Source organism: Pavona decussata, unplaced genomic scaffold, assembly GCF_977016875.1.
Source record: "Pavona decussata unplaced genomic scaffold, jaPavDecu1.1 SCAFFOLD_391, whole genome shotgun sequence".
In the NCBI taxonomy this organism is placed as follows: domain Eukaryota; kingdom Metazoa; phylum Cnidaria; class Anthozoa; order Scleractinia; family Agariciidae; genus Pavona; species Pavona decussata.
The window spans coordinates 1,435,171-1,461,618 of NW_028145763.1; the positions used below are offsets into that span (position 1 = coordinate 1,435,171).

Sequence of the window (26,448 nt, forward strand, 5' to 3'; positions counted from 1 at the left end):
ATGTACAGTAGCCTGCGTAGCAAGAGTTTCAGGGTAGGGGGAGGGGGTGGGTTGTGCGTATTTTGCTGTCTGAACGCGCGGAAAACTGGGTCGAGAGAGCAAAAAACGGAGGAAGTTTTCTCGCTCTAGTCCCAGTATCCGCGCGGTCAAACTACCAAAAAGGCACTAGACCCCACTGACACGGTTGCTACGGAGGCTATAGATGCACAGGACTCCGGCCGTCCAAAATAACCTATATAGCTAAGGGTTAAAAAGACCAGACGGACAGTGGACAAATATATTCTAGAAGATGAGGTCGGATTTTCACAAACAAACACACAGAGACAGAGAGACACTGAATGACAGCACACTAAAGAACCATTATGACCAATAGACGCAAGTAAGAACAATGAAACATTTTCTTTGGTTTAACTTGCAAAACTCTAGGGTTTTAGTTTGTATAATTGCTTGCGCGCCCGGGGAGGGACAATTTTAGATTCTTGTGTTTATGATTGTGCTTACTCTTATGCTTGCCTCGTTGTACGCGTAACCGTCTCAAAGACAAAAGATCAAAGCCACGGATCTATTAAACAAAAAGATCTTCCCCTTATGCTAGTGACCCATCCAAAAACAGACCTACATTTTACACTTACGAATTGATTGTCTTACCTATCCCAGCTGAGAGAATGAGAAATATGATTGTCGCGTTCATCTGAACCTGCAAAAAGGTTATACGTGACACTGAGAAATAACGTACTATATATGCCCTTTCAGTAATGCGTTCTTCAAATTGTACATTCGGCGGCCATAGTCTACGAACAGCTCAGCTTAAGGACGGTGCCTACCAATAAAGAAGTATTTTTGTGCGGTTTATGATTATGCGGGAAAAGCAGATCTTAGCAAGGGCTGTTGAAATCCAAAAAGAAAATTGGGGGTAACCACGCATTTTTTAGAGATAATTGAGCAACAATTATTCTAAAGAACAGTAAAATATAAAGCAATTTATGGCGTTTTTGTTTTTGTTTTGTTTTGTTTTGTTTTTTGTTTTTTTCAAATTGAAGCTTTATCCTGATCTCCGAAAAATGCATGGTTACCCCCATTTTTTATTTATTTGTTTATTTTTTTTATTTCAAGGGCATTTGCTAAGTTCTGCTTTCTCTGCATAGTTTTAAATCGGGCAAAAATATTCCTGTATTAGTAGGCACCACCTATAGGAAACCCGAGTATCTCGAGATGCGCAGCGTTCTGCGCAGTAACAAAAGTAAGCAAAAAAAAAAAAAATAGACAGCGAAAAGGAAGAGGGAGAGCAATCATATCTTCCTGTAGACCAAAGTTTTCTTAAGTTGCTGTATCTTTTGTCTAAGACCTCGAAGAAATTTGGCCTTTGCTCTGTTGTAGTCTACTGCTCAGGTATCATAATTGCTGGCTGGGCTTTTTGAAAGTTCCAGAGACTGGGTGGTGTAGAGGAGGCGGGTTCCATAAAAAAAGGAAAGCCTAATTTTGTTTACACACGGAACACAAAAGAGCTCTCCAGTGAGAAAATCTATTCAAAGTTATCCATGCGTCCAGGATCGAGTTGGAATTTGGAAGTGTTGTTGTTGTGGAGGGAGGAAAACCAGAGAACTGTGAGCTATAGCTATTCCCAGCTTGTGTTTACATTCTTGGGTTAAAACCAAGGTATCATGATGTTACCTTGGTCTAATCTGTGTCAAAATTAAAAATAAGTATATTTTCTCGCACATGAGATGGTGGAACACCAGGTAAACAAACCATTATCAGTTTTGAGAAGCAGGAACTTAAAAAAATCAGCCTATTTTTTGCAAGTCGTAATCCGTTTTCATCCTGGCCTGCAATCTGTACCTGAAGACTCAAGATTACTTCTAGTATTTTAAAGTTGAGCCAAGCTTTATTTTTGGGTTTCTCTTGATTCCAGTCTGTCTTTTAGAGCTGTGTAATTCGGTAATTGCTTTGGTTTTGCTTTACTTCGCTCTGTGATTGGCTGACAAAATTCGCGTCATCTTCTCAACCAATGAGAAGCAAACCCAAATCGCGGCCCGGCCGTTCGTACGCGTTTTCCCGCCCTAAACTCGGCGTCAGTTACATGTATTTGCTTTCAGTTCTGATTGGTTCACTGATTGCGCCGTTTGCGTATGTTGTGATTGGCCAGAGCTAGTAATTACTTTGGTATTGGTCTTAGAGCGGTTTCCAGTCGTAAAACTAAAACCAAAGTAATTACTCTGGCCAATCACAACAGATGTAAACAACACAACGAGCCAATCAGAACTCAAAGCAAATACATGTAACTTGCGCCAAGCGCGGGAAAACGCGTGCGGCCAAAACACGATTGGCTTTGGTTTGGATTCTCATTGGTTGAGAAAGTGGCGCGAGTTTTGTTAACCAATCACAGAGCGTAGTGATGCAAAACCAAAGCAAACGCGAAATTACTTTCGACACTCAATTGAAAACCGCTCTGCGACACTGAAATGAAAACTGCTCTAGGTTTTTTAGGTGATGTATATCTAACGTGTTTGTTCACCCATCTGGACACCAGCTGTCTGCAAATACACTTAGGCCACTTCCTGTTGTACAAGTAATCCATTGGCAGGCAAAAATACCAGCTCTTATCTCGAGAAAAAAATTTCAATAGGTTTGCCTTTAATTTTGTCACTTTAAGGTGACACGTCTCTTGCTTTTTTTACCTATAACCACTTGAACTTCGTGAAAAGTCTACACTCACAAAAGGCAATACTTGATAACTATACCTGTACAACCTGACCAGGGTTAAAATTTCCTGCGTCATGATTAGAACAGTTTTTTTAAGCTAGTCAGAGATTGAACTCATTGTGTTGTACGAAAACTTCAATCCAACCGCTAACTCTGCGCTGCGGAGTCTGTTAACAGCAAACGATTTTTGCAGTTGCTAAAAAGAACATTTATCGCTTATGCTGCTGGAATGAAGAGCGTTAAGGTGAATAAAATCGGTTTTAAGCGTCGATATTTTGAAGCAATTCGTAAACTACAGTTTCTAAGCGGTTAGGAAATCAGTTCCTCAATTTCAGTGAGTCTGTTGATGACCTATTTCGTCGTGTTCGAGTCTTACGATTTTTACGGCGTTATATCAATGATTTACAGATTAAATACATGAAATTGTTTACCCAGCGTTCACTTATTTCAGCTACCAGGAACTATAGATAGTCCGTGGGCCAGAAAGTGAAACCCTCCCCCCATCTCGGGATTTTTGCAGACATGTATCATTTTAAACCTCTACCCAAGGGTATTCCAAAAACCGATGTTTGCACTTGATCGATTGGTGGGTGTGGCCGTATGGCGCCACTCTTTATTTTAATCAAAGTGCCACAGGCTATCCAACCCGGAATTTTACAAAAAATCTTCTTAAAAGCTATTATCCATGGAATTAACACACAAAACTACCCATACTTACTCTTCTCCATTCCCTCTGTTAGATGATACCTCAACTTTCACTTTTAAGCTTCAAAGTTGGCTACTGCGCATGTCACAAAGTTCATTCAGCTTATACCTATTTAGACTGTCTGAGATCAGAAGCCGCTTTGATTTATTGGAAGCTTTGTTTTTTACACCCTGTCTGTAAAGTTAAAATCCTTGATCGTGCCAATTTATCTATTGACAGATAAAATAACAATCAAAAGAATTGTATGAAACATCCGAAGCTTTAGGTCTCTGGTAAACAAACTTTATTTATTTATTTATTTATTTATTTTAAAAAAACCTCTAATGTACAATTTTAAAAACACATCTTCATTGTTTGTTTACTTGGCATGAATGTTTTGTTGTAGCACTTCATTGCCTTCCATCACGTGCGGTGAAAGAGACAGACATTAGTGTTATGTCTGAAAGAAGCTTCCAAAAAATCAAAGTGCCTTCTGATCTCAGACAGTCTATGGCCGGTTAAGACAGGTTAGACGATATCTGCTCAAATATTCTACGCAAATTTTTGCCAGCCAGGTAAGGATACCATACATGTAGGTCATGCTATCAACGCTTCACAAATGTTTCCGACCAGTGAATTGCCGTCAAGAATGATAGTTCTGCAAGTAGACAAAGACTGATATCTTCGTTTGCCCAAGATATCTGTAAAGCAGTTACCAGTGGACAGTGGACGATGCCAAAACACCTACTTCTTGGAATGACTTTGAGGCTCTTGACTGGCAGTGCTGGGATTGTAACGCTGATTAATCGATTTGGCCATTGTGCTTCCTACTCGCGGGTTCTTCAGCTAGAAACAGCTATGGGCAAAGCTATTGATGAGCAAGAAGGTGTTATTCCATTCACGATCAGCCCAAACATGACGTAGTCACACACCTGTGCTGGGACAACTTCGACTTGAGGGAGGAAACGCCATCGGGCGCAAGCACAACACACACTGCTCGCGGCATTATCATTCAGGAAGTGTCAGAAGATACAAGAAATGATACAGTCACTCCTACAACATCTGATCAACCTAGAACAAAGGGCCGATCTGTTCGATGCTCCTCAGAAGTCTGATGCCTGATGCTGTATTTGAAAGCGTGGATCTGTTCTGAAATTTACATGGAGAAACTTGGTGACGAACATTAATCACTTTTACTACTTTTAGCACAATGGTCTGCTGACGATGGTGACGCGTAACCAGTCGACCCCATTACCTGATGAAGACTAGCAGTAAGGAGTCGATACGTTTCGGACCACAGCCAGCGACTACATAGTGAGACAAGCAAATCATACTGATTGTTTCCAGTGAATCTGAAGAGGTTGCAATCGACAAAATCTAGTAAAGGTGCGTCACTGCTCTGTTTTATTTACAGCAAGGAAACATGAGTAATTCTTATGCATCACTTCACATATACCCCTTGCACAGGCTGAATGAACTTTGTGACATGCGCAGTAGTCAACTTTGAAGCTTAAAAGTGAAAGTTGAGGTATCATCTAACAGAGGGAATGGAGAAGAGTAAGTATGGGTAGTTTTGTGTGTTAATTCCATGGATAGTACCTTTTAAGAAGATTGTTTGTAAAATTCCGGGTTGGATAGCCTGTGGCACTTTGATTAAAATAAAGAATGGCGCCATACGGCCACACCCATCAATCAATCAAGTGCAAACATCGATTTTTGGAATACCTTTGGGTAGAGGTTTAAAATGATACATGTCTGCAAAAATCCCGAGATGGGGGGAGGGTTTCACTTTCTGGCCCATGGACTAAGACCTTTTGGTTCTAACAAGAAATAGGGTTCTCTTTGCTCTAAACAATAGGCTTTAATTTTTTAACCGATGAAAATCCCCTTCACATGCAAACTCATGCAATTCTCCTTTCCGGGAGGTTTAGGTCATTCTTTACATCCCTACAATTTTAAGGACAGTTGTCCAATTTATCCCGTGATAATCCCTAAAATTAAGGAAGTTATCCTTACAAGTAAGTTTTTTTCCCTTGTTCCTAGTAAAATATAATTTTTCAATTATCTCTGTAGGACCAGAAATCCAAACAAACAAAGGTCTTTCTTATCCTTAGGTGGCGCTAGGAATACTGCTTCAGAAAAGGACATTCCTGCTTGATTCGAACAGCCTGTTTGCTAGAACTAAAAAAATCATGTCATTAAAAATCAGGATTTTTTTTTTTTTTTGCGCTAATTCAGTTTTCAACCGTATTGTAATTCAACCCAATTGAATTGTTTTACGCGTTGTCAACAAAAGTAAGACAGTTTATAACCCGTCAAATTGCACGAACTGTGAATGAGCTCATTTTTATAAGCACTCAGAATCAGTTTTTACGGCTGGGCATCAGTTCCTCAGTCTATCAGCAGAAAAAAGATATGATGTGCCAGGTCTTGAGAGATGTTTACAAGATGTGTCTACGATTGGCATAAACAATAACAATATTCGCCTCTTCTCTGAATTGAAGCACATAGGTTAAGGAATCCAAATGATTATCAATAATTGGATCTTTTTTATTTACCTTACCGCAGTTCTTGTCCCAAGTTTCAACAACTGACACTCGCAGACAATGATTGATTGAATTTGCTTGTGATTATGTTTTCTGCAGTTGTAAATAAACAAACCGGAACGAATCAGGGGCAACAGGCCTGAATGTTCCACGTTGCACAATTTAAGACAAAGACAATCCAGCTAGCGCGGTAGAACTGTTTGGGAAGGGAAGGGTAAAAGCATTTTGTGTCGCCGTTGTTTTCAATTTTGCTGTATGGACAGCGTTTTGGTGCAGATCTAGAAGTCAATAAATCAGTGATACCTATAACAATAGGAACTTTAAACTCACATTATTGACAGTGATACAAAAGATCGCCACGTTTATCGGATTTATCCCCAACTGTGATCCACTGGTGTTCTTGAAACAAAGAAACAATTTTTTCAACCGAAAACAAAAGCAGGTCAGAGAAATTCGAAAGATATGATCAGGGGGCAATTTCCTCTCACCTGAGGGACTTCAGATGTCCTTCTTGGTTTTTGCCTCAATTCACGACCACGTAATTTTTTTTTTCGTTCGTTTAGGACATTTCCGCTAGTGTAAGGTGGATATGCAGTTATTCAGTTATAAATAGTTTATCTTTCACAAGAACTTTCACCGTGAACTGTTTCTCTTTGTGAGATTATCATGCAGTTAAGAAATTCTTTAAATGACGCTTTGAAAAGTTTTGATGTCCTTTTTCAGATATTGCAAGTTTAACGAAGAATACGGAAGACTGTAAGCTCTCGTGAAAGTAACATGGCAGACCCAGGCTGTTAACACGGCATAAAACGCCTGACAGGATACATCCAAGACGCATTAGTTTAGTAGAGTTTATAAAGGCTGAGTTATCTAATTGATGAAGGCTAGGGGAAGTTCCTATTGATTTTTTTATCACAGTTATGTTTCGAGTTACTTCAGTAAGCAAGTTCTTATCAGTGCTTACAAAACGATTTTGCACAATTTGACACATTTACTTTTTCTTTGGAACGGTGAAAATTGTCTTAATTGAATACAACCGATAACAGTCAACATACTTTGCGAGTGAAACTCGGGAAATGAGTACTTTAAAAAAAATTATAGATTATGATGCGGTTATGGATAGAAAGCGCATAATACAACATCATTAAAGGCAAACCGACTGAAAATGGCACCCTCAGTTAAGAAAGACATCGAGATAACGTTCAATAGCACTCTTGTCGTCCTTTGCCAGACAATGGGCGGGTACGTATGTTCAGAGACGGCTGGTGCTCACAATTAGAGCCAAAAAGTTGCAGGAAACGCATCAAAGGAGAGAGACAGTGACGACACGTGTTTTCTAGAGCAAACAACAAAATTGGAATGAGGCTTTAGAAACAAGAATCGTGAACCTATTTACTTTGTCAATAAACTTAACATTCGTTATCATTCAATTGGTTCTCCAAGAGGTTCTGTATGTTTGTTTTTCGAGAAAAATAGAGCAAGAACATCATTTGATTTTCATTTGAAAAGCTCTGCACTGGGTCTCGCTTTCATGATGAGGTTCACAGCAACCCGGAAGTGGCCTATTTGGACAAGCGCGCCATACGTGGCGTATTAATTTTGCCAAGGAAGTGTATGTTCCTATTACAAGTACAGCGGGCGTAAAAGCGGTGAAACGATTTTTTTTTTCCGATATCCATATCGGGATTCCATCTGATTCGATCGAGTAAATTTATTGCATATGAATGAAAAAGGATTTTCATAATAAAAGCTTTGCACCTAGCCTCGCTTTCATAATGAGGCTCAAAATAGCCTATTTATGCGCCAATATAATTTGATTTGTGATAATCCCGCAATGCCGCAAACTAGTATAAATCTTGCTCGCTCCCGAGCTACTCGCCACTTTTCTAAGCTGCTGCTCAGAAAGGCATTTGACCTGAACCTTTCAAAAGCTCTATTTTCACTGGACCCCTATAACCTGTAGCTGCATTGTTTTTTAGGGTTGGGAGCATTGTTCTGTTGTTCGTTCTTTTGTCCTCTAGACGTTGCAAATGGTACAGGTACCCCCAGAAAAGGTACCCAACGATGTAAGAGTGGGAATTACCACTGCAATGAATAGCTTATGAATGAGTTCCTCTACAACCAAGAAACATCAAAGGAAAAAAAATACCTTGAACAACTTCTAATGTTTTATTCATTTTCTTCAACGTCAATAGTAATTTCTCTTCTGCAAATTAACGCTGGTAAAGAAACTTATTTTAAAAGTGAAACAAAGCCATGCCGACTACATATCAGACATATGCTTTTCTGAAATCTAATATGATGCGTCCTCGAGTAACAATAACACGCGGTCTACGATAAAACGTCTGAATTATTACAAGAGCCACAACAGGCATTTATAAGTTAAAACAACGTAAAACAGTTCGCCATGTTCGGCCGCCAGTTGTGACAACAGCTTAGCAATGCCTTGCAGATTTGACTTCGTAGTCGTACCATTCGCTTTCAACCTTGGCATCAATAAAACCTAGGCGTCAGTTTTTGCCTCTGCACCACTCCCAGAGGATACTTCCATGGCCTCTCCTGTACTCTCCCCCTCTCCCTCTTTCTTCTCTTTCTTCGCTCCTTCCTCCCCCTGACCGCTGTCTTCGCGCCTTCTCTTGAAAGTTCGCCCGCCGCGGTTGCGTCGGAACTTTGGCGGGGGAGGCAAAGGGTCGATTCCAAGAACTTTGTGCAGTTGTCGGAATGCTGTAAGTCGAAGGGCGTGCTGTTTAAAGACAAAAGTAGCGATTAGATTATCGCAATGTATTCTGGTTTAACTGCATATGGTAGACCGCGTTTAAGGCCTATCAGACTCATTAAATCAGATTTTTCCTCCACCATGTGTCAGGGAAAATTTGCTCATCATTTAGGCCATAGATGGAACAGAAAACAAAAATCGGTTGAGAACATTCCCTATGTGAAGTTCCTGCACACTATCGTTGCCATTAAACTTCGCTCTGATGGTTAGTTAAGCTTCAAACCTAGACTTGACTACATGCCAAGCTCAGGACTATTTTTGCTTGGGAAAGAAAAAAGCGCTTGAGGGAGTGCAGAGTTCGAGCCAGAGTGGGGAGGAGGAGGGGAGGGGAGGGGAGGGGAGGGGAGGGGAGGGGGAGATCTAGTAGACCAAGGACTTCTGAGGAAATCTAATTGATGCCCACAAACATCAATTTTGTACAGTTTTGCAGGGAGAAAAATATTTCGACAAATGACATGTACAATTTAGAGCGGCTTTCACACGGGAGTGATTTTGAAATGCAAGTTCTATTTACATGGCACCAATACTGAAACCAAAAACACAGTCAAAGGTTGTTGGCACTGAAACCGATGCCGTTAAGAAGTCCTTAGCACATTGCTCAAAATGATGCCTCATTCTTATTTGAACACACTGGAAATACAATTACCGGTACTGTGCTGCACTTAAAATGAAACGTTAGACGAGGTTTCCCTCAGTCTATTCATTCCTACGACACTAAAATACCCTTAAAAAATTACTTGGAGTTGGTTTTACCGCCGTTCAGAAGAAAAAACATGAGCCAGCCCAAAGAGAGTTTTGTCTCTCTTTGGGTTCACCTTTTGACATCTTATCGTTGCTGATGTTTCAACATTGGTTTTAAACTGTATCACTCTTGACGTGATTTTGAGGGCAAGAAAACGTGTTGATTGGACTCCACGTCCCTGTGAACGCTCCCTCAATCTTGTTCAAGGACTTATCAGCAGTACAAAAATACTTAGAACTACAATAATTATAAAAGCAACACTGGCCAACCTGTGCTGAGGCTGTAAGGTCTTCTCTCTCTTGCATTGTAACCTCACCCAGAGCATCAACTGTGTCCTTTTCACAAGGATCACACAAACCTGGTCCTCCTGTGGCACAAGAACAAAGGATTAATTCATGCTTTCAGCCCTCGCATTGAATGACAACAGCACAACATACTGCACAAGAATGTGATATCAAATTTTTAACAATGAATTTAGCAAAATGAGGAAATGCTTTTTCTCAACAAACAAGAAAACACGCCGATAAAATGCTAATGGTAGTTTTGTTTCATCCCTACATGTGTTGATGAATTTACAGCTTCTCCATACCCCCATTTCTTGTCACTTTCGCGTGACAGTTGAAAGTGTCACACAATATTGAGGGAGGGTTTTGCAAAAGTTAAATGAAATAGCTACGGATGGAAAGCTTAACTGATATTACATTTAATGTACTGGTTACAACTGTCCTAGCGACAGCATCAACGTAGCCTAAGAGGGTATAGACCTTATTCTAAAATGGCTGCCATTTTTATTATTCTTTGTTAACATTTAAACTAGACCTTCTAACCTCGTGCTTAGGCTCAAAAACCAAAGAAATATTTCCTTGAACGAGGCAAGAAAGGCTCATTTAAATGCAAACAAAAGAATATTAAATACAAGCCATTCTGGAATAAGGTTTATAAACTGCACCTTCCAGAAGAAGGCCGCTGGAGATACATTCCAACACACGGCGGAAGGCTTCACCAGGTCCCAAGGGCTGCTGACTGCTGCTTATGGCCTTCTCGACCAATAGCTCCAGGGCCTATGGAAATAAAACAAGTCAGTTCACTTTATACCGCTTGGGACTGAGCAAAGTAAAGGAAAATTAATAATGTTTAATCATTACTGGGCTTAAAAGGTGAAACAGGCCTATCAGGCTCATTAAATCAGTTTTTTCCCTCCACCAAGGGTCAGGTAAAAACATGTTCATCATTTAGGCCGTTTGCAATAGAACACCTACATGTACACTTTATTATTAACATAAACGTGTTCCGTTTCGTCTTGCTGTTGTTTCAGAAAAGAGTGAACAGTTGCCAGTAGTTCTGTGTAGCATTCAGATTGTCAGTATATGGTGTAGAGACTACTGATGGCCCATATGAACAAGATGATCACAGTTCATGTTACAAGATATCTTACCCAAGTGTCTGAATATTTGACTGAAGAGGTCATGGGTTTTGAATCCGTTCAAGCCCAAATTTTTTTTCACAACCGCTTAAGTTGTGCAAAAAGCTGCAAGAACGTTTTTTCTATTCAGAATGAACAGTGCTTGCTCACCCAGTTATTGAGAGGAGCAAACGCTGGAATCCTCCGACACAGATCACGCATGACGCGTATAATGATGACACATGACTGCAAGCTGTTTGCTTTTGCCTGTGGAAAGTAAACCAAAGTCAGGGAAACTACAGCTAGAGATTTACACCAACACAACACTATACAGCAACTACATATAACCCCCAATGAAAGGAATGTTGTAAGCTAAAATTGTGGGAAAGAATTTGATCAGTATGGTCTAAAATAACCAAAACATTTGGCCTCAAAAGGGTTACAGATTTTAGGGGTTGGTTCTCAAGGGGGTGAGGGTGGGGGGGGGGGGGGTGGTTTGAGCTCAACACAACATGGAAATTCTCTACACTACCCTATCCAAGGTTATGGTACAAGCTGCTACATCTAGACAAGGTAAATAATTATTGTGATGGGAAATCAAGAGTTGATCACTGCTAGGGCTCAGAGGGTTACGTTTTGGGCTCACACACCTACTCTAAATTCTGCAGTATATCCCCTCCCCTTTGAGTAACACTAAGAGTACTACACTACATGAACAGTATTATCTAAGACACACTTAAGCTAAAAAGCATCTTGTGTAGCTAGATACATAAGGTGCTGAAACATATTCAATGTGCACATACACACATAACATAAATTCAAAAAAAAAAATGTTAAGCTCTTTTCTTTTTAAGCTCTTATTAGAAACACACACACACACACAAATAAGTTAATAAATTATTAAAATGAACTAAAAATGCAAACCAGCACTTCACAGGCAAATGAAATGCTCATTCACAAAGCAAGCAACTAAAGACAGGTTACTGTCGGGAAAACCAGACGAGACAAAAGTTCTCCTCTGAGAAGAATAAGGTTTCCCAAAGAGGAAGTGTCACATGTTCATTCAGAGTACATACATACCTGGGCTGCATTTCATACTACAACTGTTCAGAAGAACACAATCAAACACAACAAGCACCTTGAAAAACATCAATGCTAAGAAATGCTGCTGATTGAAGCAAATCTGAAATCCATCATGGACTACATGTATACTACTGAAATGTAGTAATGCACATGTGGTAATCAAACATGCAATGCAGGTTGAGCATGAAGAGCAGTTTGCAGTCCTCCGAGCCTGCTTAGACGATAACTGTCAAAATTCCCGCGCAATGATTGGCTCGTAGCTATTGTTTATAAGAGTGCATAGAATAAAAGTGACGTCAGATGTAACGCATGCACTTTCATGACAGAAAACAAACTGAGAGCAGTTTTCCAGGGTCTATACTCTTATGGACCATGAAACGATGCCATAAAATGTTCAAACCTTGGCAGTGGAACCACTCGCCTGCCGCTTGTTCTTCCACTTCAGTTGAGCACTTTATGACCTAATTTTATGGTCTGTAAGAGGATGGATAATAGAAAACTGCCATCGATTTGTTAAATATTGGTCCTACAAGTTGATACAAGATTGTGTGTACATGTAGCGTGTCTATGTACATGCAGATCAGATGTGCTTCCAACAGCAGAGCATAGCAAGAGAGAATGTGACAATTCCTCTTAAAACATACAGCAAATGAGCCGAACCTGAAACCATTTAGCATGTCGTAGCGATGCCAATGCAGCTAAGCATTTTGGCCTGTCCAGAACTTGAGGATCGTCTTCAGCTACGGGTGAGAATTGGTGGACAAGTAGGAGGTGAAAAGATGTCCCAGCACATCAAAATACAACAAACAAACAACACAAACCACCCACGAACAGACAGGGAAATGCACAGATACAACCAAGCTTTTAGCTGAGGGTCATCTGCCAGTTTTTGAAAGAGTAGCATCCTCCCAAGTTTTTGCATAAGCGTAATCCCATTGCTCACAAATGACATGAAAATGTACACGTACATGCAACTGTGACATTTCAACAAATATCATCTTTCTCCAGAAGTAGTTGATGGTTAGGGTAAACTGCTTGGTTTCTGTGTTTAAAATAATGAATCCTGATCTTCTCTTAGTTACCATGTGAATTGCATTGGTTCATGAATTTAGTAGTTCCCTTGAAATGTATCATGTAGATTAACAACTTTTTAGAGTTTTCATGTTACATAGATCATTAGCCTTTTCAGTATGTGAAATGAGTTTGAGTTTATTACGGTGTACAAATTTTCAGTCTGTGGATAATGTCCTAAGGTGAGACCATTCAAACTGAAAGCTGCTGAGCAGTACTTCTCTGTGGTACTAGGTATTCTGATAGTTACTGTGGATGAAGTCCTCAAGTGTGGCCAGTAAAACGGAAACTATTGGTACAAAACATGATTCCAACTTTTTAGTCTGTGATATTGATAACTCAAAAGAAAGCTACAGTGTATCAACGGGTGCATTCACAGTGGTAATGCAGTGGTTGGGTTTATTACAGAAAATGGCAAAGACGAATGTACAAAACAACCAACACACACACAAAGCCAAGAATCTTTCCACCTCCTTCCCCCACGCAGTAGCATGGACGGAAGACATCTGAGTGTACAAAAATTGCACAGATACTTCTGCAGATTTGCAACAACATCAGAATGATTATCAAGCACAAGGCTGTTAGGCTTTGTGCACAGGCATTGCTTCCACTTTGAACAATTAACATTGTACTTTATATATTATTAATGGGCAATATCGCATTTTTGGACTTTGGAGGAACACCTGAATCAGTGATTGACATCTTAAATGACAAAATCCCCCAAACAGCCACACCAAAATAACTTCACCATCTGCAATAATTGAATCTTTGAAAAGTCATTTTTAGAGACCAAAACAGTAAAACACACATTCTTCTGGGGACTAATAATTGCCCAAGATAAAATAATTCATGCTTTAACCCCCAAACGCTGTTATAGAGATCTTGTACTACAGATCTCTTTGGACCAGAAAAATTTTCGTTTTGTGACAACTTAGCAGATGAGGATTTGCATTGGTAAAATAATATAACACTTTCATTCTATTCCACTTGTTTAGGGCAATTTGATTGTATGTTCCTCAAAAGCAAAATCAACCTTATAGTTAGGAAATTATACAAAATACTTTTTAAAAAATACCAAAGCAAGTCACAGGGCCCTTAATAAGATTAACTTGTAACAAGCAACTTTCACAATTTCCAAGTCTGAAAACTAATCCAGTTTTTGTCATTAACAGTTCAAGAAGACAATAAATTTCATAACCAAAAGGAGATGCAATAATTATTCCAAACATGTCTTGGCAATGTTACATCTAAGAGAGGACTTATCAAGGGCCCCATGATCCAATAAAACCACACAAAAATAGCTACCATGTTCAGCATCATCTCCCTCGCGCATGACAGGAGAGGTGAGCGTGATGGTGACGACCACCTTGGGCTCGGCAGGAGTGATGATTTTTAGCGCAGCTTCTTCATACACTGTCTTAACTTCATACTTCTCCTCTGTGACCTTCTACAAAAGGAACAAAAAGAACGTTTTAAAACTGCTTTGGGTGCAGTTAAAACAACAATCTTCAAAGATTGAGGCTCTAAACATAAGTATTGCCTTAAACCTAATCTGACACCACTCAAGTCGTACATACAACATAAAAGGTAACAGAATGAGCACTCACTGAGAGATGTTCTGGCAAGAGGTCTGCCACTCTCTTCACCAACACCTTTGTAGGTTTATCTAAATGGACAAAGAGTAGACAAAGATGTTAACCTACATGAACATTGAAACATGTATGCAGGTAGTGGTAGTGTTATTATAGATACATCAATTTGCCGTATTTTTCAGTGATAAGTGAACCAAGTTGACCCAAATTTTTTAGTCAAAAAATTGCGGAATTTTGTATTTATTTTTTGGCTCAAAAATTTTTGTTGGTGCTTGTGTTGAATTCAGAATCATACTGTAGTACAATTCTATACTAAAACATTGCATGGACAACGCGACACACATTGACAAGGGCAACGTACAAAAACTCTAAAATAATTCATCTCAATATTTTCAACACATTTGTATTTAAACGAACTGAGCAACTTTTAGGTGAAGTTTGTAAGTGTTTGTCTCTAGGTTCATTGTGGTCTTGCCATATTTTCACTTTGGATTCCGCTTTCTGGATACTGGATCATGGCATCCAGATGTAAGTTTCATTTGGGTGATAATACTTTTCTTACCATGACAAAGCACAACCAAATTAACATCAAGACGTTCATGAAGCAGCAATCCTTTAGCAAGCACCCCAACTCTCATAACACCTTTAAGTGCACCTGCCATGAAACAAAACAAAAAAACAGTTACCGCAAGTTTTTCTTTACAGTTGAAACTAGTTATTGTTAAGGAAAAAGAGGGCTGATCCAATTTTTAACAAAATGACAGCGATGCTACATTTCTCTCATAAGCAGAAAAGAATAAATTGTAAGAGTGTAAATTGGCTGTGTGTATAATGCTTAAACTATACATTGTGTATGTTAGAAAATGAGGGAAGAATTGAAATCCCCCCCCCCCCCCAACTTTGCATCAAAGTTGGTTAAATTTAAGACAATAAATTTGCACATTTTTTGTCTTTACCTACGAAATTTGCATGCATGCACAAAACGAGAGAAAGCTTAAATAACCAGTTACAAGGAACTCAGAAAACGAACAAGGCGCCTACATGTACACCGTAAAACGACAATAACCAGACTACACTGTCATTTAAGCACAGCTAGAACAATGTCAGCACATAACCTGCTTCATCTAGCAGTATGGTTGTAACCTCCATGTATACACTCACCCAACAGCTCATGAGAGAACACCACTGTACTGAAAGCACAAATTAATATGCACTGTAACAGGAAGTAACATTTTAGAACAACTTACGAGGTGGTGAGGCAGGTTTGTTTGGATCTTTCTTCTCTTCACTTCCCTCCTTTTTCTCGTCATTGTTTTCTTCAGACTCCTTCACTTCCATCTTAACTTCCTCTTTGGCTTCCTCCTTCTCTTCTTTCTTGGGCTGTGCGGCCTGATCTTGTTCAGCAATTAAGTCTGAGACAAGTTTCAATGCCTTCTCCGAGGCAGACACAATCTTCTGGACTGCCTGGAGTTCCTGCTCGTTAGGATAAATACTTGAGTGCTTGGCCATCACAAGACGGTCATCAGGTGTGTCATATCTGGGGCGTGGCATAGGCTGTGGCTGAAAAAACAAAACATTCTTGAGCATTCTAACATCATCTCAACCTAAATGTATTAATTTTTTTGTCTCATTAACATTTCCACAGTTCTGACTAAAGTGGTGTTTACATGTACACCTCTTATTCTAGCCACAGTGCCTTGAAAGTCACAGTGCTTATCCTTACCGGTCCCATGTCACCAACTCCCTCCATGAGTGGGCGTGGTCCCATAGGTCCTGGTGGCCCCCTTGGTGGTCCCATCCGGCCAGGGCCCCACCCTTCATAGAATTCAGCCTCAAAACGGCGACGGTGTTCTTCTTCCCAAAATCTCTCTTCCTCAGCAATTCTCCTGTAATACTCCTCTTCTTCCCAGCGACGCAAGTCTTCCTCGTGCCTTCCCCTGTTAACAGATTACACAAAACAGTCTAGAAAGCTTTCCTTCACATTTTCATTTTGGTCCAAAGATGAATTCATCCCAGAAAAATGCTGACATCTTGCATCTTGTTAAAACAATGGAATTCCACATGAACCCCCCCCCCCCAACCTCCACCCGCCCCAGATGCTAGGGCGACGTCAGGTTATCCAGCCAGTACTGTTTACTATTCCTGTTATTATATGTGGTGTAATTAAAATCTTCACCAGCTAAAGAAACTCTAGAAGCCAGAAGCACAACAAATGAGAAATCAACAACAGATCAAGCATCCTACTTTTTCCACTGCCAGTATTGCTCCTGTTCCCACTGACGGCGGAACTTGTCTTCTTGTCCTTTACTAAGGCGGCTACGGCCACTAGGTTTAGTATCAACCACAAGATCAGGCTGAACTTTTTTCTGGAACACAGATTTAAAAACAATGAGCAACTTAAAAGCCTAATACATGTAGGCAAAAGTTACAATACTAATTTAGAATTGTTTCTCCCCTTCAAGAAAATGTGGGTTGTAGGAAAAGTTCACCCAATCTCCCAAAACACCAAATAAACTCAAATTTCACTGATTTTAATTTGTTTTCTTGATACAAAAGTGTACAGCTTCAAAGTCACCAAGAAAGCACAAGGTTTCATGTTTATATTGCATGACACAAAACTGAAGTGAGGCTAAACAGTCAAACTCCCTTCTCATGTCATGTTTAATGGGCTCAACAAGATTTAAGTTCACTGCTACATTACACAATCAAAATATTCTGGCCTATATTTTTCACAGATCTGATCCCCCCCGTAGTTTGTTATGTACTGTGATCATTTTAAAAAGCCATTGATTTTAATTAGACAAACCAACCTTGTATGACAGACGATGACGGCGTCCAGCCAAATGTGCTTCCTTTGCATTTGGGTCATTAAATTTGCACTCACACAGTTTGCAGTGGAAGCTGACGACCTTTCCCTCTTCATTTTTTATCTCCTCCAAGTACTCTCCACCTACAACATAAGCAAGGCATGTACTAAACAACAGAGAGTGCACAGATATACACAATAGACCAAATTTGTATTCTTGGTATTAAACTCGATCGAACGGAGGACATTGTAGGGGAATATGTTAAAAAGTATTTGCATGTGAAAAAGATTCCCCTCGCTTAAGGCTTGTGTGCAAGGTTGTTCCAGTTCAATTTGTAGAATACGAATGCGGTCTATTATCATCATAGCAATCTAACCATTGTAATTTAAAGGTCAACTCCTCTTTTATGGCCAATCTTATGATTTAAGATTTTCATTACCAAGAGTGCAGGAGGGAAAGTAAATTGCTACCACTACTAATGTTCTTAGTTCCCTGATTACTTCTTCCCATGACATAAACTTTGCATACAATATATTAAGTTATAAATGCAATACATTGGCATTTTGTCTAAAGCTGACAGAGTGCTTAAGAAACCTTCGAAGAATTTTTAAAGCAAAAAGGTGTTCTGCCCTTCCTCGGGAACTCCATAACTTGTCATATTGCTACTTGACGGCCAAAAGTTTAGCAATTCTTTTCGATACTGTATTGACAATGAAATGATAATCAAGACATGGACACTCCAGGCAACTGAAGAAATCAGGTTTAACATACCAACAATCTTGCTCTTGTCCACACCGGTATAATTTGCCAAGTCAAATTTTTCTACAATAAAAAACATTGTTGTTATAATAGCATTAAAATAAAATCCCTTGGCACTGATACTATAAGAAATCAATGTCCAGACATTCTTTCTTCCACACCTCACAATTCATCTCAACCTTAATAGTAAGAGTGCAAAGAGACTTGAATAATAATTAACTTTCAAAATTTCCCAGACAAATTAATCTCACATTGTATAAGCTCAAGCCATTGGGGAATGGTCAACTATCGATCCCCGATAACTTGAATCCTCGATAACTTGAACCAATTTTCCTTTCCCTTCAGGTCATTTTCGATATAATTTTACCCTCGATAACTCGACCTCCAGATAACTCGAACCTTTTTCAATTTCCCTTGAAGATTCTAGTTATCGGGAGTCGACTTTAGTTTGGTTTACGACTGCTCATATTCAGCTAACAGTAAACATCTTATCCTTCAACAAGTGCTTAACCCTAACAACTGATGGGCCTTTCCTGGAAACAATCTGGTTACAACAACCTAAAGCCAATGAAAAGCGCTTCACCAACCTTCTGCCATCTCAGCATCACTTCCTGACGCAGTCCCTGAATTGGAGTTAGCAGAAGCAGCTTCAGGAGATGCACCAGCATCAGTCTTGACTATTCCAGTTGAAGTTAGTTTTGTGCCACCAACAAAAGTGATCTTTGGAGCAGCCATCTTCTTGGGTGGCTGTTTTCGCTGAGGCCCCTTGTTGCCAGGGCCAGCTTTTTTGTCGCCATTTTCTTTAGCAGTATCTTTAGCCTCAGGAGGCTTCAGTGGAGACGGCTCTGGGATGGGCTTGCCAAGCTTCTGGTGTAGTTTTACAACCTTTTGAAGTGAAATACAATTCAAGTCTCAAATAGAAATTGCTTCTGTAACTTCTTTTCCCTTTTAGAAACTGCAGGTATATTGTGTCCTGTTTACAGAAAATGGAAAACTGTACTTTTACCCAAAAAGCGTGCTTAAAATTCAGGCTGCAGCTTATCTGCGAAAATTTTGAAAAGGCCTTTTTTGTCAATGTCTAGCAGTTAAACAATCCTTTCAATATACAAGTCCACCTAAACTTGAATGAAAAAATACCAGTAAAGAAATTCTATTAGGCATGCTAAGAAGATAAAGGTCTTTTAAAATGGAAAAATAACTAAAAAATATATTTTGTTGTTCAATAAAATGTGTACCAGGAGCACGGGGCTGGTGTATCTATTAATCACAGAAATTCAGCACGAAAAACTCCTGAAACCAATTTTCCTGTAGTTTCAACACAAAAACCATTAAAAGGTTATCCTGTCAAATTTTACAGGTAAAATATGTAAATTAATAAAACCATCATACTAAAATGATCCTGGTTAACTTAACTTTCCTGTCACACTATAACTTAACCTCATTTGTTCACCAGGCTTAAAATACTACATCACATTTCCTTTCATTGCACATATGCCACTAATTGACATTCTAATCCTAGCAGTATGCAGGATGTTTGTCCCATGAACCTAGTTTAATGGCCTTAGCTCGCACAAGTCTCCTGTAGCTCAGTGGTAGAGCATCCGAACTAGTAATCGGAAGGTCTTAGGTTTGACTCCTGACGGGAGCACTCAGAATTTCTTTTTCCGAGTTTGCCTGTGTCATTACTGAATAATACATCAATCTCAAGATGTATGTTGTTCCCCATGGTTACTAAATCATAGCAATGTACATGTAGCAGTATCACCAAAAGGACAGTTCTGGAAACTAGCAAAAATTTGTCCACAACACAAACACGAAACAGCACCATCAACAATAGCATACAAGTACCTTTTGATGTTTTGCTCCCTTCAGATGGGCGGCATATGCATCTGTTCCAGTACAAGTGACATCACACAGTTCGCATCGATAAGCATTGGATGGAAGGGACTCTTTTTCCTTCTGCTTTGCAGCCTGTTCCTTCTTCTTGTGTTTCTGGCCTTCCAAATGCTCCCTGTAAGTCTAAAACAATGCCTTTCTGTCAATAAACAGCTCACTAAATCCAGAAAGTCAAGTCTGGAAACCGTGGCAACTGTCAAAAATTGGCAAACCCTCCAATGAGATGGAACTTGAGAATTCTTCTTAAAGATTACTCATAAGCATTGGGTGTAAATAACATTAAAACCAATTTTCACATCATTCTACTCCCAGAGACAACCTAGGTTTAGTTTCTTTTTCACGAAATTTTGCCCAAGTCCTGATTCATACATCACACCTTCAAACTTTCGGCAAAACCCTTCCCCGACACCTCTATGAAGCATTCCAGTCAACAGGAAAGCTACAGTCATGCAAGGATATTTTACAATAACTGTCAAAATTCCCAGACGCTGATTAGCTCGTAGCTATTGTCCATAGAAGTATAGACAATAAAAATGATGTTAGATGTAATGCACACACTTTCTCAACATAAAATAAAAGCCAATTCTACTCTTACATTTCCATGTTGTTGTAAAAAAAACAGATTGACAGTAGTTTTTCTACAGTCTTTACTCTTATAGACTATAAAATGAAACCATAAAACGTTCAAAATTCCACTTGAGTTTTAAATATTTTATGGCATCATTTTATGGTGTATTGGAGTATAGAACATAGAATACTGCTGTGGATTTGTTACATATACTAGCAGAAGAGATCACAGATAACCCTGTCAAAAGAAAATATTTGATGTGCAGAAAATAAGACTGTTCAGTTTTTCCAGCAACACTATATACATGTACCACTGCAACCACTTTTTTTACCCAAAATAATTTTCTTTAGGTAGACAAAAATAAATAACTAGATGTACATGTATGTTTTAAAAGGCCTTAGACCTGGAATCAATTTTTTTAAGGCTGTGAAAGGGATTTGACAGTTCGTCACTAGTTTTGAAACCTGTTTAAAGTTTTATTTTATCATGCAACAATAACCTCAATGAATAACATCATGCAGTGTAAGTACATTTATATATCGAAATACTCCAACACAAGCACTAGTACTGACGCCAAAACATAAATTGAGTAGCGGATGATTACTTTTTAAGACAGACAAACCTGGGGACCAGCGCAGCTTATCTTGCAGACATCACAGTAGTGAAGCTGAGGTTGTTTTGGCGGCTGTTTCGGCTTCATCATGCCCATGGGTTGCTTCTGCTGTCCTGCGCCAACCTTGTTCTTCCATCCTTGTCTTGGAGGTTGTTGTTGGTGATGTTGTTGTTGAACGAAAGCGGCAGCGGCGTTGTATACAGCCGCTTCGTAAGCTTGAGGCTGATAAGCTCCAGCATTCCCGGTCGATGAACCGCCATAGCTGGATGTGTTGTAAGAGCTCGTTTGCCCGTAAGCTGTTGTTTGAGTACGGGCGCTGGAATACGGATATGCAACAGTCGAAGACTGCGATGAGTAAGCTTGAGTCGGGTGAGTTTTTGCAATCACTGGCGTTGCGCTTACCGATGTCGGATAAACGCTTGTCCCGGACGTTGGGTAAGCTGCTTTTGCTGCCCCGGTGGTGTTCTGCGCGTAGTAAGCGCTTTGTCCGCCTTGAACATTCGAGGAAGGTTGTTGTGAATAGTACGACGCCTTGGTTTCGTAAGCTTCCCTATCGTAGTACTGAGCAGAACTGTGATGTGTTTGATAAGCGCTGTGCGTCGCTGGATACGAAGCATTTGCCGGTGGAGGTGGCGGTGGAGCGTCTTGTTGTCTTGCTGTGTAGCCATAAGCGCCTCCCTGAGCGGAAGAACCTTGTTGTGCATAAGCAGTCGAGCCAGCAGAATATGGCGCTTGTACTACTTGCCTTGGTGCTTGAGTTTGTTGCGGAACGTAGTGTCCGCCAGCGGGCGCAGAAGCTTGAACTCCATAGCCAGTAGTTGCCTGGGGTGTTCCATAACTGGTTTGTATCGACGGATTTTGAGCTTGGGTAAAACCTTGGGAGTGTTGGCCTCCCGAAGAATAACCGTAGTAATTGCTCGCCGCCATGTTGGTTGAAAGAGAAAGAAGGCACGTGTTCAAGACGTCAAACCGGCAAAGCGCAATGCGCAGCATGTGGAGGAGGACTGGACTCATCTTCAAAACGAGTCTATGATATAGGCACGCAAAAAGTACGCAAATTTGATAGTACACATAGTCAATGTCAGCACAAATTATTGCTTTTAAAAAACAATTTCGGAGGAATACTCGAACCACTGAGAGAGCATATTTCTGCCAGTTCACTATTCTGTTCTGCGTTCACTATCCGGCCTTTTGTGTTTTGAATTTTGTGTCTTTGTGACTTTATGTCACCTGCATCAAATAGACCATCGTCATAACATGCATCGCAAACTGGCGACCGGCATTGCAAAAGCACGGATTTTTTTTTATAGTTTATATCATGTTGAAACAAACAAGCTGTTTGCCTCACGGGCTGGCCACTTCTGATGTAAATCATTTCAGGTGACTGTTCCGTGAGACGAACGATATTACACGCGTTAATATTGCACCTGTAACGATGACACTAGTTAACTATAATTTCAAGGAGAAATATCCCTCTCATATATTCCCCTAAGGCCAGCATGAAGACGAAAAATCAGGCGACTTCCTCGGTTGCAGTGCAACTTTATTTCCGGAACGAAGGAGAACCTAGAGAGAAGCTCTTTACTAACAAGCTACATATATTACAGTAAATTGATTTTACTCAGGTCTCAGTCGAATTTAATTTTGTTAATAGTAAGTCCCGACTTAAGATTCCTTAAAACAACCTTGTGATAGGTATAAAACAAGTCCTTTGTGGTAAGCCATTAATAATGACAGGATTTTATTTTCCTTAGGAAAACATTTTACTCAACCAAGCCTGTAAATAGTCAGTCTGGCTGACTATTTTGATCCTAAACCAACAGTTCATAAGAAAAGGACTATAAAAACTTCTTCCAAACAATAACAATAACAATACTTTATTCCACCCCATTGTAATTACAATAGAAAATGTAAATATATACATAGAATAGATGAAAGGGGTGCTGGCTGCCCGAAATAACCTAGAAGTTAAAAATGCCAGGCAGCCAGCTGTAAGAAAAGATATTTAAATGTTAAGGTCAGGGACACAAGAACACACATAAATACACACAAAAATAAAGTTAAACAGAGTTAAGTAAAGTACCAGTATATTAAAATGACCATAATTCTTGCGTTGCAAAACAGTATTATTTCTTATCTTAGAATTGCAAAATCGAAATCGAAGTACAGATGTCTAGTAATCTTTGATTAAGTGTTGTTTCATTTTCTTTTTAAATAAAGACAAAGAAAATGATTTAATATCTTCATCAATGGAATTCCACACTGATGGACCTTGAAATCTAATATTGAATATTCCATAATTAGTTCTTGCTTTTGGGAGATAATAAGACTGTTTTGCAGCAAGCCTTGTATTATAGCTATGAATCTGTGTTATTTTAGTGAAAAAAGAAATAAAAACAGGTGGTAATAGTTGATTGTGATATTTGTACATAAAGATGGCTAAATAAAAAGTTACTAGGTCCAAAAATTTTATAATTTCAAGAGACTTAAACAAAGGATTAGAGTGTTCATCAAATCTAGAGAAGGTAATAATTCGCATTGCTTTTTTCTGTAGAATAACAATTGGCTGAAGAGTAGTCTTATAAGTATTTCCCCAGATAATTATTCCATAACTCTAAAAAGGATATATAAAGGCATAATATAAGCTTAATAAAATATCTAGGCTAACATAATATCGAAGTTTAGAGAGAATACCAATGCTTCTTCTGATACCACAAACAGTTTCTAAAACGTCAATGTTTGAATGAGCAGTATTCATAAAATTAAGATAAAACAGAATGAAAATATTACAAAATTTAAAGCAGAAAGCAATTATTGATGTGGCCTCCATCCATTAATAAACATCATTATTTTGTTCTGATGAAAAGCGTTCACACCAAGAGACGATAACAGCTCTTCATTCAGTGTCACAAACAACTCTCCATCTATCTGGTTGCTTTCAAATAACTCCACATACTTCCCCATTTTGAGCTTTTTTAGACATTCTCCGACTTCGGACACGGAGAGGCATCTGAGATCATCTGGATAATCCAGGGATACATTCGTAGCTGAAGGTGTTGGAGGTGAAGTGGAAAGGCTTGACCAAGCACTTTTGACGGGCTGTTTTTCAGAGCTGTATATATTTGCACCAGAGCTCACTTGGGAAGAGGTAACCGGACTCTCATCGATCCTCGATGGCTTGGAAGGGGTCTTCCCTTTGAACAAATTTTCAATTCGTTCCTTTATAGAACCTTTTCTGTCACGGTTCGGGTTCTCCTGGCGAGAAATGGATGCGCTTTCCATGTCAACAACCGGTACAGCCGGTACAACCGGTACAACCGGATATAAATAATCGTGATCTGAGCTTGAGCTCTCATCATCTGAGAAGTCCGGGTCAAGATAATCATCATCATCATTATCATCAACATCATCATCATCATCATCATCATCATCATCATCATCATAACCATATCTTTCACTGAGTTGAGTTGGACACATTGGTGTCTGATCTTCCGCAGCTAAACTGGGCAAGTTGTCATCGGAAGGCACATTACAATATTCTCCATATGCATCAGCCGTCGTTGAGGAAGATGGCTTCATTGAAAAAGTTCGAAGGGGAGGTGGTGGAGGTACATCATCATCTGTCCAACTGGACACTGCGTTTCCCTCAGGATTACCATTGGACTTTTGCCTCTCCAATTTGCTGCTTTCCGCAGGCAGAGGCTGTTGCGGTGCCGTCTGCTTTGGAGATGTTGGCGGTGACACAAGCTTTGGCGGTTTTAAAGGCCTTGGAGGAGGTAGGTCCACGTATTCCTTACGTGAATCCGAATGGCCACTTCCGGGTTTCAAACCGCCGGGGCTTCGAGGTGGAACAGGAGGTTTCTTTTCCACGTATTCGTAAAGGAACTCTACATCGCGTTCGCCGGACAACCTAGAAGGATTTATCATAGCGGAGAGATCGACCTTTTCTAGGTCAGCACCGTCATGGATTTTTCTGCAGAATCTGGCGTAAGTCTCATCACCTGTTAGAGCTCCTTCAGCCGGTCGCACGCTCACTTCTAAATCCGTGGGGATCATTAGAACGGAGACATTATCATCAGCACGGCTTGTACAAATAACTGTGGACTCTTCGCAAATTTCCTTTAAGAGTACTGAGCCAAGGGAGGGCAAGTCAACCTCGCTGTTTACATCTTGGATCGCCATGTCACCGGAGATGAATTTCACTCGAACAGGAAATTTAAAGGAGGTTAGAACGTCTTGTAAATGGTATTCTTTTGTTCTAGCTAAAGGCTCAAAGGCAGCTTTGAACTCCAAAGGAAGTCTTACTACGTCTCGTGTCTTGTCTAGAAACTCGCATTCAATGAATTTTCCGCGGTTTTCTTCGACAGTGTTCTTCAGCTGTAAAATGTCTCCTGCTTTCAATCTAAATGACGGTGGGCTGTCGTGAACGACGCGAATAAACTGAATAGAAGTGGCTTCGACAATATCTTGAACGCTGTAATATATATCCTCGCAGATTGTAGGAAGTATTTCGACTTTGCATGGGCAGTTTACTGGGATAAAAAATTGCTTTGTTCCGGTAGGTTTTGCGACGACCTTGTTGGTTTTCTTGGTGAAATGCAGAGTAAGAATTTGTCCTGCTGATAGCGTCTTCGCGTCAGTTTCACTGTAGATTCCATGTTCGACTTGGACCAATTGTGGAAACGAAAAATTGTCAACAAACTCCCTCAGCGTAAAAGACTTCTCGCTCCAAACGATGTTCTCAAACATTGTTAGCTCAAAAGTTGCTCAAATGCCCCACGGTACAGCTACTAAGTTAAAAGATAATATGAATAACATCGTTTCTCCGCCTCAAATAAAATATAAACATTGTCGTCTGAGCAATAATTGTCTGTGTAAAGACATGCATATTCATCTCTTGCAGATTAAATGCAAGACGATGTCTGAAGAATATGAGTCTTTTTAACCGAAACTTTTCTTTGTAGATTAGTACCGGCTTAAAAGATATCAATTAAACACTTTATTTTGCAATGCATAAAGCAATTTTATGCTTTAGTGTTTTATTTAAGTCGGTATTAAAAACACGTCAGAACTCGAAAATATTCTGTGTATAAATTAATTCACAAATTCAACAGTCGATAGGCCTCTGGTTTAAAAGGTGACGTCAGAGATATCTTGAAGGAGTCGCTGATTTGCAATTTAAAGTATTGCGAGATATTTGAATTT

The 26,448-nt window shown here is 39.6% G+C and overlaps 2 protein-coding genes and 2 non-coding genes across 6 annotated transcripts; all 4 read right to left on the reverse strand.

Annotated features, from left to right (window-relative positions):
- Positions 1 to 8,080: 8,080 nt before the first annotated feature.
- LOC146451288 (zinc finger RNA-binding protein-like) lies at positions 8,081 to 22,216 on the reverse strand. Of its 2 annotated transcripts, XM_085099388.1 has the most exons (16): positions 21,253 to 22,215; positions 20,015 to 20,185; positions 18,754 to 19,051; positions 18,179 to 18,229; positions 17,411 to 17,550; positions 16,845 to 16,966; positions 16,324 to 16,537; positions 15,848 to 16,160; positions 15,163 to 15,255; positions 14,616 to 14,674; positions 14,314 to 14,455; positions 12,598 to 12,677; positions 11,026 to 11,121; positions 10,402 to 10,513; positions 9,722 to 9,819; positions 8,081 to 8,677 (listed from the first exon to the last, which is right to left on the reverse strand). In XM_085099388.1, exons 1-16 carry the CDS (start codon positions 22,168 to 22,170, stop codon positions 8,438 to 8,440), a joined length of 3,147 nt encoding a protein of 1,048 aa, XP_084955514.1. In that variant the 5' UTR covers positions 22,171 to 22,215; the 3' UTR covers positions 8,081 to 8,437. The 2 variants fall into 2 exon arrangements, 1 of the variants encoding a protein (XP_084955514.1); XR_014860074.1 differs by lacking the exon at positions 12,598 to 12,677 and having other exon boundaries at positions 21,253 to 22,216.
- On the reverse strand, positions 8,757 to 8,823 carry LOC146451289 (small nucleolar RNA SNORD57). Its single transcript, XR_014860082.1, has one exon. It is a non-coding gene; the product is annotated as a small nucleolar RNA SNORD57 (small nucleolar RNA).
- Positions 10,621 to 10,689, reverse strand: LOC146451290 (small nucleolar RNA SNORD57). Its single transcript, XR_014860081.1, has one exon. It is a non-coding gene; the product is annotated as a small nucleolar RNA SNORD57 (small nucleolar RNA).
- Positions 22,217 to 22,338: 122 nt separating the features above from the next.
- LOC146451291 (uncharacterized) lies at positions 22,339 to 26,261 on the reverse strand. 2 transcript variants are annotated; one of them, XR_014860075.1, is made up of 2 exons: positions 23,956 to 26,261; positions 22,339 to 23,118 (listed from the first exon to the last, which is right to left on the reverse strand). XR_014860075.1 is itself a non-coding variant. In XM_085099414.1 (1 exon), the coding sequence occupies exon 1, from the start codon at positions 25,990 to 25,992 to the stop codon at positions 24,055 to 24,057; it is 1,938 nt and encodes a 645-aa protein (XP_084955540.1). In that variant the 5' UTR covers positions 25,993 to 26,260; the 3' UTR covers positions 22,339 to 24,054. The 2 variants fall into 2 exon arrangements, 1 of the variants encoding a protein (XP_084955540.1); XM_085099414.1 differs by having other exon boundaries at positions 22,339 to 26,260.
- Between the last annotated feature and the right edge of the window lie 187 nt (positions 26,262 to 26,448).

Coding starts and splice junctions, on each gene's coding strand:
- LOC146451288 (XM_085099388.1), bottom strand. CDS start 22,170: ATGGCGGCGAGCAATTACTACGGTTATTCTTCGGGAGGCCAACACTCC. Junction 18,230..18,753: donor TGATGCTGAGATGGCAGAAG/GTTGGTGAAGCG, acceptor TTTTTATTGTAG/AAAAATTTGACTTGGCAAAT. Junction 10,514..11,025: donor TTGCTCCTCTCAATAACTGG/GTGAGCAAGCAC, acceptor TTATTTCCATAG/GCCCTGGAGCTATTGGTCGA.
- LOC146451291 (XM_085099414.1), bottom strand. CDS start 25,992: ATGTTTGAGAACATCGTTTGGAGCGAGAAGTCTTTTACGCTGAGGGAG.